Source organism: Platichthys flesus, chromosome 1 (assembly GCF_949316205.1).
Source record: "Platichthys flesus chromosome 1, fPlaFle2.1, whole genome shotgun sequence".
Taxonomy (NCBI): domain Eukaryota; kingdom Metazoa; phylum Chordata; class Actinopteri; order Pleuronectiformes; family Pleuronectidae; genus Platichthys; species Platichthys flesus.
Genome location: NC_084945.1, coordinates 6,523,146 through 6,535,603, shown reverse-complemented (window position 1 = coordinate 6,535,603; position 12,458 = coordinate 6,523,146). Strand labels below are relative to the sequence as shown.

General features: G+C 41.2%; 2 protein-coding genes across 2 annotated transcripts; one reads left to right on the top strand and one right to left on the bottom strand.

The window, feature by feature from the left end:
• Positions 1-616: 616 nt before the first annotated feature.
• Positions 617-5,230, bottom strand: slc39a1 (solute carrier family 39 member 1). Its single transcript, XM_062404920.1, has 4 exons — positions 4,884-5,230; positions 3,602-3,732; positions 2,720-3,028; positions 617-1,486 (listed from the first exon to the last, which is right to left on the bottom strand). The coding sequence occupies exons 1-4, from the start codon at positions 4,996-4,998 to the stop codon at positions 1,133-1,135; spliced, it is 909 nt and encodes a 302-aa protein (XP_062260904.1). The 5' UTR covers positions 4,999-5,230; the 3' UTR covers positions 617-1,132.
• Positions 5,231-6,037: 807 nt separating this feature from the next.
• Positions 6,038-9,644, top strand: tmem208 (transmembrane protein 208). The gene is made up of 6 exons (XM_062404811.1): positions 6,038-6,235; positions 7,510-7,605; positions 7,784-7,843; positions 7,940-8,076; positions 8,752-8,836; positions 8,968-9,644. Exons 1-6 carry the CDS (start codon positions 6,230-6,232, stop codon positions 9,103-9,105), a joined length of 522 nt encoding a protein of 173 aa, XP_062260795.1. The 5' UTR covers positions 6,038-6,229; the 3' UTR covers positions 9,106-9,644.
• The last annotated feature ends 2,814 nt before the right edge of the window (positions 9,645-12,458 follow it).

Here is a 12,458-nt window from a genome sequence, read left to right as displayed (position 1 = left end):
ACTGAATTCACGTAGGCACTGTGCTGTCGGGTGCGTGGACTAGTATCAGTTCTGCAGAATTAATTATTTATCTTTCATTTCTGTCATTTCAGAATTTCAAAGCTTCTATTTCTGTCCACATTCCAAATTTAAAACAGTTGGAGAGGATAAAGTGGGAACACAGTGTGAACTAAACTGGGACAAAGGTCAGCATAATGTAAATAATAGTTATCAGCTTGTTTAAATAGAGGATGGTAGGAGCTGAGCTTATTAGTGGAACCAACCAATTATTTACTGGAAAACAACCAATATATTTTCTCATTATTGCCCATTTTCTTCCCTTAACAAAGCATCTGAGTGTCAGTTAACAGGGAAATGTAAGAAAGGTTGATTGTTTAAAAGCAGCCAAAAACTGGAAACAGCTTCTAAAAGCATTGCACTAAAACGACAGCATTTACCAAATAAGACTTTGACAGTGGAACCATCATTGATAAAAAATTCCAACAGAAGGTCCAGTGAGCGACAAAGTGAAGGCACAAACTCTTTTTGGGAACAAGACGCTGTCAGACGCCCTTCTGATGAGATGTAAACAGTACCGCAACACACAACATATAAACATCATTCATACAACAGGACCTTGTGTTTCCAGTGGTTTAATGTCTGCGCCAGTGGGTTACATTACATTACATTACATTTAGCTGACGCTTTTATCCAAAGCGACTTACATTTTTTTTTTTTTAGAACACTCATCATTTTATGAGGGGCCATCTAGGGGTTCAGTATCTTGCCAAGGACACTTAGGCATGCAGATGGGATAGAGTGGGATTCGAACCGGCAACCTTCTTGCTGCAGAGCGTGGCCTAGGGGATTGGTTTGATGCCACAAAGTATGTGTCCGAACACGACCAGTGAAACACAGAGGAACTCATTTTGCACCCCTTCTTTCCTCTGTGTACTTTTTTTGCAGCAGGTTATTCCTCTTAACTTTAAATCCTTTTAAAAAAAATGTTTGTATATATACGAATCTGTGGTATTTTAAAAACACTTAAACATCAACAGCTGCTGTCAACTGGAGACCATTTTTCCTTTTGTACAAACGTCTCCCGGCCGCAGCAGTCGGATCAGAGAGTCCAGAGGCCACGTCCCGACTGATCTCATCCTATTAACGTCAGAGCTGCCATGACGCTGAAGCCCAGCAGGATGAAGAGCACCTTGAGCAGCTGCTTCCCGGGGGAGTTGAGCTCATGTGGGAGGATCTCCATGAAGGTGATGTAAATAAACGTCCCCGCGGCGAGCCCCTCCAGGATGCACTGGATCAGCGCTCCGGACGCTAGCTGGGCCTCCACCACGCTGATGCCGATCCCGATGCCTAGAGGGGACATGAGGGCGAACACGCCGATGTAAGCCGCCACCCACAGTGGACGGACTGCGCTCTGGACCAGCTTCACTGACAGGCTGAACACGATGATGCTCTTGTGGACGAGTATAGCAATGCAGATCTCCAACACCTGCAGAAAAACAAAATGAACATTATAGTTTCTCTCTCCTGTTGTGACTTCAAGCCATCACCGGCTCACACTCCATGAGAGAAGACAGCAGGAAAATGTCACAGTGAGCAAGTGAGTGAGTTTATCATGTTTCTAAGAGATGACAAATTCAAATATCACATGATGAAAGAGAGATGTCATAAAAACTTTGCTGATAAGAATTAAACCTGCTGTCTATGTGCCCTTTTTCTGATGAGTCAGGGCTCCACCCAGGCTCCACCCCTCACCTGACTCAGACAGTTTCCTGCTGTGTTCTTCTCAAGTGAAAGGACAACTCTGAACACTTTACACTGTGCTGTGTTGTTACTCACCTTTTAATCTCACCTGACATATTAACAATCTCAGTGAGTGAACGAAAAACAAGAGTAATCCTTTGTAAAATTCCTGTTTCTAATCCAATGATCATTTTAAACAGTAACTGTGCCTTAATAAGCACAGTTTTTAATATGTACTTGTTTTATCTGAGTCAGATTTATTACTTTATGTCTACTTCATCGTTCTTTACACTTTTCCACCATTTCAACCTTCTCTAGCGTCTTTAATTGTAATTTTGAGTAATGTAGTTAAAGCGGAAAATTAGATAATTTCCAAGGAATCCATCTATATTAGATTTTGTTTTAAAATCTATTCTTTAATTTAATCTAGAGTTATAATTTTTATAAATAATGAATTAAGTTTGTAAGCGAACACACATAACTGAGTATATAGAAACAGCTGAGTGCGTCTTGTGAGCAGCAGACGCACAGCGAGTTTCTTTGTCTTCCAAAGTCCTGAAGCACTTAACTAGAACCTGGCTTTTTTATAGATATATGAAACCAATGTAAATATGAATTCAACTTTGTCTGAACTGGGATCCAGGCTGCTGATGTTGTAGTTATATTTTCTGAAACAGTATTTTTCCAGCAGTCCCAAAGAAGTCATTGTCCAACTATATATATATAAATATATTCTATATTATTTATATTAAAATAAAAGATTTCAGTTTAATAAATCCCTTGAACACACTTCAACTTTACACAAAGGCTAAAGAAAGAAAGTGTCAGTGACAGACAGCATCGAGTTACTGAAGCTAGTGGAATGATTTTAGTTTGGGGAGAATGGGGAAGTAGAGAAAGCTAAACAATTTTACATATTCTCAAGTATATCAAGCAGCTTTAACTTTACCAGCAGGTGAAGAACATTCGCTCTTTTTACCTTTGAGTCTGTGTTCTGGAGGCCGATGGCGAGACCCTCAAACACGGAGTGAAGCGAAAGCGAGAGGAAGAGCATGAAGGAACGAAACGGGGAATGAGCCTGAAAGTCAACGTGGACGTGGTGGCCGCTGCTCTCCAGATCAGCGCTCGCTCGGTGGCCGTGGCCGTGCCCGTGTCTGTCGTCGGCTATAAGGGGGGCCCTCTCCTCCGGAGCCCCCCCCATGTCCTTGCAGGTCAGCACCATCTTCTCTAGGATGAGCACCATGAAGAAGCCGGAGGCCATGATGAACTCCGGAAGAGGGAAGCTGGTCTGTTTGAGAACGACACAGAGGTTTAACAAGATCAAGATTTGTTGAGCAGAGATTTTAACAGACCACAGAATTGTATATTTTTATAAAAGAAGAGTCCAAGACTGTGAAAGATCGATAACTCCATTATGGCATTGATCGCTTCTGCTGACTTTATTTCCAACATCTATTTTCATTCCTTCACAATATTGAAGAATAAAAACAGATCAAGGTTTTATTCCTTAAAAAAATGTAACAGCAAATAAAACACCTTTTCTGTATGTACTTCAGAATAGACCACAGTGCATTCATCAAACACACATGTAATATCTGTGTTTTTAATTTAGTCATTTACCGAATGACTCACAGAACATTAATCAACAAATACTTAAGTGAGTTTGATGTTTAACTAAATTATCAGGTTAAAACGTCACACATTCTCTGGGTCTAGTTCCTAAAACGCTATGATTTTCTGTTTGAAATAACTTGAATTTAAATTTGGTTAATGAAAAAAACAATCATTATTTTTGTTGGCTATTGGTTGATTTGTTTGTCAGGCCCTAGGCTTGTCCCAATCCCTCCGTACTCGGACGTACCGCCACCTTCCGAACGTCCAGCTCCGTGCTGATGTCCGACAGATAATCTGGAATGATGTCGAGCAGACATGCTGCCAGGAAAACCCCTCCGGCAAAACAGCTGATCAGGCTCAGGACTGTGCGGTGGGTTTCTGTCAATGATTACAATAAGAACAAACTTTATTTGCATGGCACAGTTCAGGTATAATATACAATACACACCTACACACATAAAAGCAGTTCAAATCATGATAAAACAATTTACAGAAAGAATAATCAAATATAATGGAGTTTAAATAGATTAAGATAACATGTATCAGAATGACAATGGAAAGACAAACAAATTGTTATATTTCCACATGAACTTACACACAAAGTTAATAAAGCATATTGAATTATTGATGATACACCAGAAATCACTGAGTCTGCTTCCTTACAATGTGAAAATAATAGTCAGGGGATCATGTGACGCGTCCTGACTCAACAGAGCACAAACGATACTTTCACTTCCATTTTTTTTTTTTAAAGAAAAGGCCAAGGTTCAGCGTCCTGACAGCCTGTGACCATGTGTTAGGAAGGATTTGAGGCTCCAGGCTTCATCCCCATCAGGTGACTCAGGTCCAGGGGCGAGGGCAGGGTGTGTTAATATGATAAAGAATGTATACATTACATCTTAGTGTGGATATAAACCACAGTAACACTTTAATAGATAAATATTTATCTATTAAAGTGTCAGCCCATCACACACGAGATTAACAAACACCATTAACACAATGGTTGTGGTGTTAGGTTTGGTTCATGATCAATGGCTGAAGCCCAGCCTGTGGTATAAACTGTGCTGTGGCTTCAGCAGCTGTTATCAGGTCGTTAATGGTTTGTAGGTCCCAATTGATAAAATCATTAGATGTTTATAACGTCCACACAGCAACACTGTCCTCACTGGAAATGGGATTAAGTCACACGGGAGCCTGCAGGAAGTGTCAATCTGATGCACCAGACTTCATTTGGACTTCTGTTGATTTAAGGTTTACTTGTGTCTGTGTGGATACTCACAAATCATACACTAAAAATAAATACTGCACGTGAATCTGCGACTTCCCCTTGTTAGTTCCGCGTCGTTGTCGTAAGAACAAAGAGTAATCTTAAGAAAATAAAATTGGAAAATAACGTCACCATGACCCAGGGTGTGTATATGATTCTGAAGTGGATTTCTCTTTGAAAGATGAACATAACATCTGAATCAAACCGAACGCACACACTTGCACACGTGCTATTCTTACGTTATAACAATCAAGATACAAACCTGTTCCATTAGTGCGTCTGAACCATTTGACCCGGGCGGGGATAGATCCAAAGAAAAGCGTTAGCAGCAATAAACCGACCAGAGCGCCGATCTTCACCTGCAGCAGATACTCCATGTTTCAGCTCAGCCTGTCGGGGGATGTTCCTCTAACTATCATCAGAGAAGCAGTGAAGCAGCGAGAAGCTCCTGCTCACGGACACTGAGAGATTCACAGAGAGATTCACCAAGACAAGAAGAGGGAGCAACCGCCGTCATGTTGATGTTTGGGAAGTGGCTTACTACGGTGGCCGACGAGGGTCAAAAAAAGGAAACTCGCTGCTCCAAATGAATAGGAAACTCGTGATTCACTAGTTGGATATAAAAGTTTCTGCTGCCAAGTTGAATCGATGTGTTATTGATTAACTTTCTGAAGCACATCTCCGCCACTGTGATGGAAAACACAAAGATCCTTTAAGTCATTATAATAAGAAACTATCTCTAAATAATGACATAGTTATGACTTAGTAGTGTATCACTAACAATTTTTTGGGGAATATTAGTAAGACTACTGCCAATAATACTATTAAGTAATTATACTGGAGGTTTGGAATCTACTCAAAATGTTTCGGGGGGGGGGGGGGGGGGGGGGGGGGGCATCGACAGACCGTTGTTGTTGTTGTTGTTGTTGGCACAATCCAAGCACTCCCTCCATTTTATTAAAATTATCCTTTCTTTTGCTGTGGTGCAGTAATAATAGTGATATTACAAAAAAATTGCTTTTAAAACAGATGTGACTGATATATTTTTGTTCAGAGGAACCTCTGACTACACAATACAGCAAAATAAAGCATTATTAAAATATTTATTATTAATATTTAAATTGCCTGCATATACTTTGAAATACTCAACTTGCGGTGCTGAAAAAAACAACGTATTATGGTATTATGCTGATAAAATAATACAGGGATGCAAAATACAATGAAATAGAACATAACAAAATAGAATACAATTGTAATAATGGATGGATGGACACTAAAACCAAGTAAGATGAAGTACTACAAGGAAAAGTACATAAAATAAAGTTATACCAGCAGATGTCGCCCCACGACCAACTGTCACGAGCCGCTCTCGCGCTCCTCGTCACTCGAATGAGGCCGACCGCGGACTGATGACGTCGCTCTCCTGCGCCGGAAATGTCAAGTCTCGGGATTCGCCGAGTGCTGATGTGGTCCAAGAGATTTCACGCATCCAGATTCGTGGTTCGGTGTTCGGTGTTTTAAATGCAGTGACACGGAGACTGAGAGAAGAGGCGACACACGGAAGTTCATGTGAAGAGCGAACAGCTGCAGCAGCGGGTCACAGAGAGAATGGCGGTGAGAGAATCACACGCATGTTGAGACTACAACCCTGTAGTCCTGTTCTCTATCCAGCTGGGTTCCTGTTCTCCATTTACCTGTAGTCATGTTCCTGTAGTCCTGTTCTCTATTCATCTCTAGTCCTATTCCTGTAGTCCTGTTCTCCATTCACCTCTAGTCCTATTCCTGTAGTCCTGTTCTCCATTCACCTATAATCCTGTTCTCTATCCAGCTGTGTTCCTGTTCTCCATTCACCTCTAGTCCTATTCCTGTAGTCCTGTTCTCCATTCACCTATAGTCCTGTTCTCTATCCAGCTGTGTTCCTGTTCTCCATTTACCTCTAGTCCTATTCCTGTAGTCCTGTTCTCCATTCACCTGTAGTCCTGTTCTCCCTTCACCTATAGTCCTGTTCTCTATCCAGCTGTGTTCCTGTTCTCCATTTACCTGTAGTCCTGTTCCTGAAGTCCTGTTCTCTATTCATCTCTAGTCCTATTCCTGTAGTCCTATTCTCCATTCACCTGTAGTCCTGTTCTCTATCCAGCTGTGTTCCTGTTCTCCATTTACCTGTAGTCCTGTTCCTGTAGTCCTGTTCTCTATCCAGCTGTGTTCCTGTTCTCCATTTACCTGTAGTCCTGTTCCTGTAGTCCTGTTCTCCATTCACATCTAGTCCTGTACCTGTAGTCCTGTTCTCCATTCATCTCTAGTCCTGTTCCTGTAGTCCTGTTCTCTATCCAGCTGTGGTCCTGTTCGCCATTCATCTGTAGTTGTAGAATAAACACCTTTTCTACACCGACACATGAATCCCTACAGATTTTTCTCAGTGACAATAAGTCAAATGGTTTCACATAATATTTTAACAACTTCGAGAATAAAAGTCCTTGAAAGGTTATTAAAAAATACTTTTTGTTTTAAGCCCACTTGCTTGTTTGTGAAACTAGAAGAATGAATGTGGCTGTGAAGTCAATGTATTATTTGTTGAACTGGTGAAGGTAGCTAAGGGTAATAAGACTTGGTGGTTTATGTGGTATTGATCTATTATTAAAAGCTAGAGCTTTGATTTTATTTCCCAAGTCACATGAATGCTGAATAATGTTTTTTTATTTCTAATTAGCGATAGATTAAATATCTTAGACACACAAATCACACAAGTGAAAAGTTATTGTTGTTTATCAAATTCACCACCATCAGAAAGCAGGAGGTCTGGACAAGAACCAGGAGAAGTTCATGTCTGAAAGAAAACTTGAAAAACAGATGAATATTTTTGAACCTGCTTTTTGTGTTTTGTTCGACAGCCCAAAGGGAAAGTCGGCACGAAGGGAAAGAAGCAGATCTACGAGGAGAATGAGGCCACTCTGAAGTTCTACACAAGAGTCATCCTCGGAGCTAACGTAAGAACACAAGTGTTACTTTGTTCAGTGAAGAGAAAATATTATTATTATGAGAACTGTTCTTTGCTTCTGTCCTTCGTCTCACTGGATCAGGTTTCAACACTTCTCTTCAGTTGTTTAATTAATCGATGAAATGACTAAATGCTGAAGCTGTGTTTTATTCTGCTCCTCACCGTAGGCGATACACATTACCGTAAATCTTTTGGTTTTCTACAGTTCATCTACCTTTTGGACATGGGTGAGTGTGTTCGATTAAGATGATTTTAAATCCTCATATTCACTGATCTAATGCGAGTGTCCTTCCTGGAACCTAAACCTTGTGTTGCTCCTGCAGCTGCTGCTCATGTTTGCACTAGCCGTATATGTCGGGTGTTACCGCTCCATGACTATGATGGCCAAGCCAGCATTTGCTGAGGATGGAAGTCTCCTGGACGGGGGAATCGACCTAAACATGGAGCAGGGAATGGCAGAGTGAGTAATCTCCAAAATACAGACAGGATTCTTTATACACTTTGTTGTTTATCCAGAGGGACGAACAGTAATGCGTCGGGTACCTGGAAAAATAGCATCAAGAACCAGGTGGTTTGTGGAAGCAAAAGGTCACTATGAAGATACTCAGTGTACATACAGTAATCATTGATGTCGCTGTCAAATGTTACTCCGCTCTCAAAGCAGTGATTTGTCTTGTGAGTTATCATGAGGGGCTGGTGGATGTGTTTTTTTTGCCCTGGGTTTTCGTCTATCTAGTATAACGATATTGTTTCATTTTAATTCATTACATTTCCACCAGTCTGAACTTTGTGAACACAAACACCATTGAACTCGCACTTTACATCCTGTGCCTATATTTTACCTGAACCTTAAGACTGTGCATGTGTTTAATCTTGTGTTTTTAGTTTTTGTGTCAGAAAATGAATGAAGTTTATTTCCTTGTTTCTCAGTGTTCAGTCTTAAGAAAGGCACAAAGACCCTTTCATCCTTTTCCTGTTTAATATAAAAACGTCTAAATGAATAGCAGCTTTATGTTTTTTCCTCTGGTTAAATAAACCAGAGCCAATGAAACTAAACAGACAGCCTTGATGTTGAGCTGCCTCTGTGTGCACCAGTGATAATGTCTTACTTGTGTGTTTTTCAACCTGGTTTCAGGCACCTGAAGGACGTGGTCCTGCTCACAGCCATCGTTCAAGTGCTCAGCATAATCTCCTCTTATTTCTGGTACCTCTGGCTGCTGGTATGCACTTTTCTTCATGTTGTTCTGTGTCTTGTTCCCCTGAGAAATCTTGTGAGATAGCTGCTGTTTCTCTTCCTAATTGTTTTCCTGATGTCGGATAATCTGATCCTGGTCCTGTGTGTGTGCTCCAGGCCCCGGCTCGAGCCATGCACCTGCTCTGGGTGAACTTCTTGGGCCCCTGGTTCATGGCAGACAACCCAGCAGCGCCAGAGGAAGTGAACGAGAAGAAGCAGAGGAGACAAGAGCGCAGACAGCAGAAGAGATTCTGATGGTGCAGAGCAGACGGAGCAGTATTTTTATACACAGAATCGAATATACCGATAGGAACTCATAAGTTATTCAGGATGACATTTTGTGATTAAATTAAAACTCAATCCGAATCTGATCGAGTGGAATCTTGTTTTCCATGTTTTCTTCCCACTTTCTCTTCTAATCCAATCTTCTCCTTAAATTATGAAATGAAATGTTCCCTGTTTGGATTAAGTCACTGTCTGAATATCATTTGTCCTCATGCGGAGATTTAAGAGCTTTTGTGTTGTACGGTCCCGTTACACTGCCCCCTGAGGATCTCCTTTCTCCTACACCCTGTATACCTCCAATAACCCAAATGAGTCCAAACTGACTTTTTTCCTTCAGTGCCACTTTTTTCATTGTGCATCTTTGTATTTTTTATTCTCTGGTCCGACAGAAGTCATCGACCCTTCGTTTCACAACTGAGCGATTTCATTCTTGAGCTGGTAAAATCCACTGGTTATAATCAAGTTTTTACTGGGAACATTTTTGCAATAAAAATCTGTATCACAATGTCTTTTCCAGAAGAAACTTCTTTTATTTATGCTCCCTGTGTCGCTATTTTTCAAGCCGTGTCCGTTCAGTCACAATTTAATGTACTGAGCAAGTGTTATACAGGTTCCTTATACATGCTAAGAGTCGCTTTAGTTGCCTTAATAAATACATTAAACACATTTTGTACTTGCTGGACCCAACTGAACGGTTTCTAATATATTTCATGGAGAGATGGGAATTCTCACCTCCTCAGTCAAACGTGGGATAACCATCTGAATTAAATGATATGCTTCATAAACTTATAGGTGATCATTTTAACATTCAAGTTCTCTTCTTTTTCTACACAATCAAGTGAAACTAACAAGAGTCTGGGCTATCTCTGGGTTTAACAGAATTTGAATGGTCTCAAAATAAAGATAATTGATAAATACATTTGTTTACAAAGTTCTTTTCATGATTTCAAACAGGATAACAACTGAACAAGAAACTAGGAAGAAAATGAATTCATAAGGTTCAAATTATGATATTTCTTTTTCATAAGAAATGATATCGCAACAGTACCCCAGCTTCAACTGAGGATGTGTGAGTTAATGAGTTCATGTCTTTCTTCACTGGCCCACTCTTAAAAACACTTCATCAACACACATTGGTCTGGTATTGGCCAGGAGGGAAACCATTACATTTTTCGATGGGGATCCATGTATGTTTATCACTTTCCGGAACATTGCAAGAATTTTCTTTTTACATTTTTGTCAATTTTGTAAGAAACAATGTTTTGGTCTTAACATTAATCTGACATTTTGAGGAGTGTTTGGCCTTGGCGGAGGTATGAGCTCCACTGAGAAGCTGTTCCTTGTTCCTGTAACACAGGAGTTCTCCATCCATCTGTCTCTCTGTCTTTCCCAGCTTTATTAAAACCAACCATAAGTTTATTTCAATTATCTTCATGTCATAAGTGTAGTTTGAAGCTGCGACTAATTCTTGTTTAGATTAATCAGTTACTTGATTGATCTATAAAACGTCAAATTGGGAACATAACAGTCTGATCAAAAATGTGATATGTGATTATGAGGAAGTCATTTAATTCAATGTGACCACAAAACTCTCCAATTGTTTTAATTCAAATGCTTCATATCAGATCATATATATTTATGTAAATGTGCATTGATGTTGCCGTGAGGCTGTGATCACATCCTGAATGATGTGGCAGCTTCAGGCTCACAGCACAATTTTAAATAGTTTGTGACATGTAGACAGATCACGTTAGATTTAAGAAGTGGAACCTCACATTGAAGTCATCGGTTGCAGCGCTCCAGACGTAATCTCGTCTCTTTCTTGAAACTGCTCACATATGTTGGGATTAGCGAATTTTGAGATGGAAGCTGACAAATCAATGCACAGACGACAGTTTAATCCCCTGATACTGAGATCTGGTGCACGGCCACGTTTCTGTTTCCATCCGGTGAGCTGATCCGCGTCCTCAGGCGAACACGTTGTTTATTGTCAGGAACCCAAAGTGACTTTATACAGACGATCCGAGTGTTGACAAAGTGTATTCAGTGATTATGTCCACGCTCAGACTCCAAAGAGAGTGAGGGGGCCGGCTAAGCCCAGATCTGCTCCCAGTGTAATTACAGATTTCTCATCATTGTTCCATCCGTGCTTACCCGACCCGACAAGCTGCAACCTGCATCCTCCGGGTCGGAGGGGGAACCGCTGCGATGGTGTTGAAAAGAAAACAAGCTCACAAAGGAATCTTAAAATTATTTTTCTACCCAACTTTATACTTTTTCGGCATCGTCAACAATCCCCAAGAGCTCTCTTTCAAAATGACTGCCTTTACTTTGCCGGCCCTCCTCCATTCCAGCCCTGTGGTCCTCTACTGTCTCTATTATAGGGTTATAAACAAAGTAACCAAAATTAGAGCAGCACGGCATCCAGTTGTCAGGGCCAATCCCAGATGTGGGCTCGGAGAGGGACCATGCTGCAGTGTAATTTAGCACTGGGGCCACTTACTTGCACGTACCCCCCCCCCCCCAAAAAAAAAACCTCTCACATATGTACTTTGAGTGTTCTGACTTGTGTGCTTTGCAGAATCCTCAGAAAAAGAGCATTTGCACGACACGTAAAACGTTTTTTTGGTTTGTAAAATGGATGAATAATATATATTGTCTTGCTTTAGAGGAGTGCATGTCTGAAAATAACTTCGCTGCCTGTGAGAGTCCCCATCTTGGCTGCTGGTTTTAGACGGAGGGGAAAGAAAAGAGTGGGAGAGGGAGGTTTCTTGTTTACCATGGCAGTAAAGTCGCATCCATCCTGACAAGACGAAATCAGGGAGTCGAAGTTAAATTCCGTTCTTTCTGTGACTGAGTTTCATTTGATAACCTCAAAAGACTCGGCGGTTCAAATCCATTATGACTGTGAGAGTTAAACAAAAGTCGGCGGCGGAGCCTTTTGTCTCATTGGCTGCACCGACGGATCGTGGCCTCCACATTGGAGATCCCTTTTCCACTCACGGATCCAGACATAACAGGAAATTCGGGGGCATTTGGGCAACAGTGGAGCCTTTGACCCCTGAACTGCAGCACTCCCCTGTCTTTGAAGTCCGGGGAGTGAATCACGAGCAATTACAGGCGATGCAGAGTGTGTTCCCTCGAACTCTCGGCCCGTCCCTGTGTAAACAGAATCACAGCCGTGGGTGTAGTCCTCCTCCTGAAGTTCATCATTTCAACCCTTGTTTTGACTCTGGACTGAAGTGACCAAAACACAGAGCACACTCTGGGTTAAAGGAGCGGCCGGGATCAACGCAGGGCACAGAGAAGAGAAAAGAGTAAAG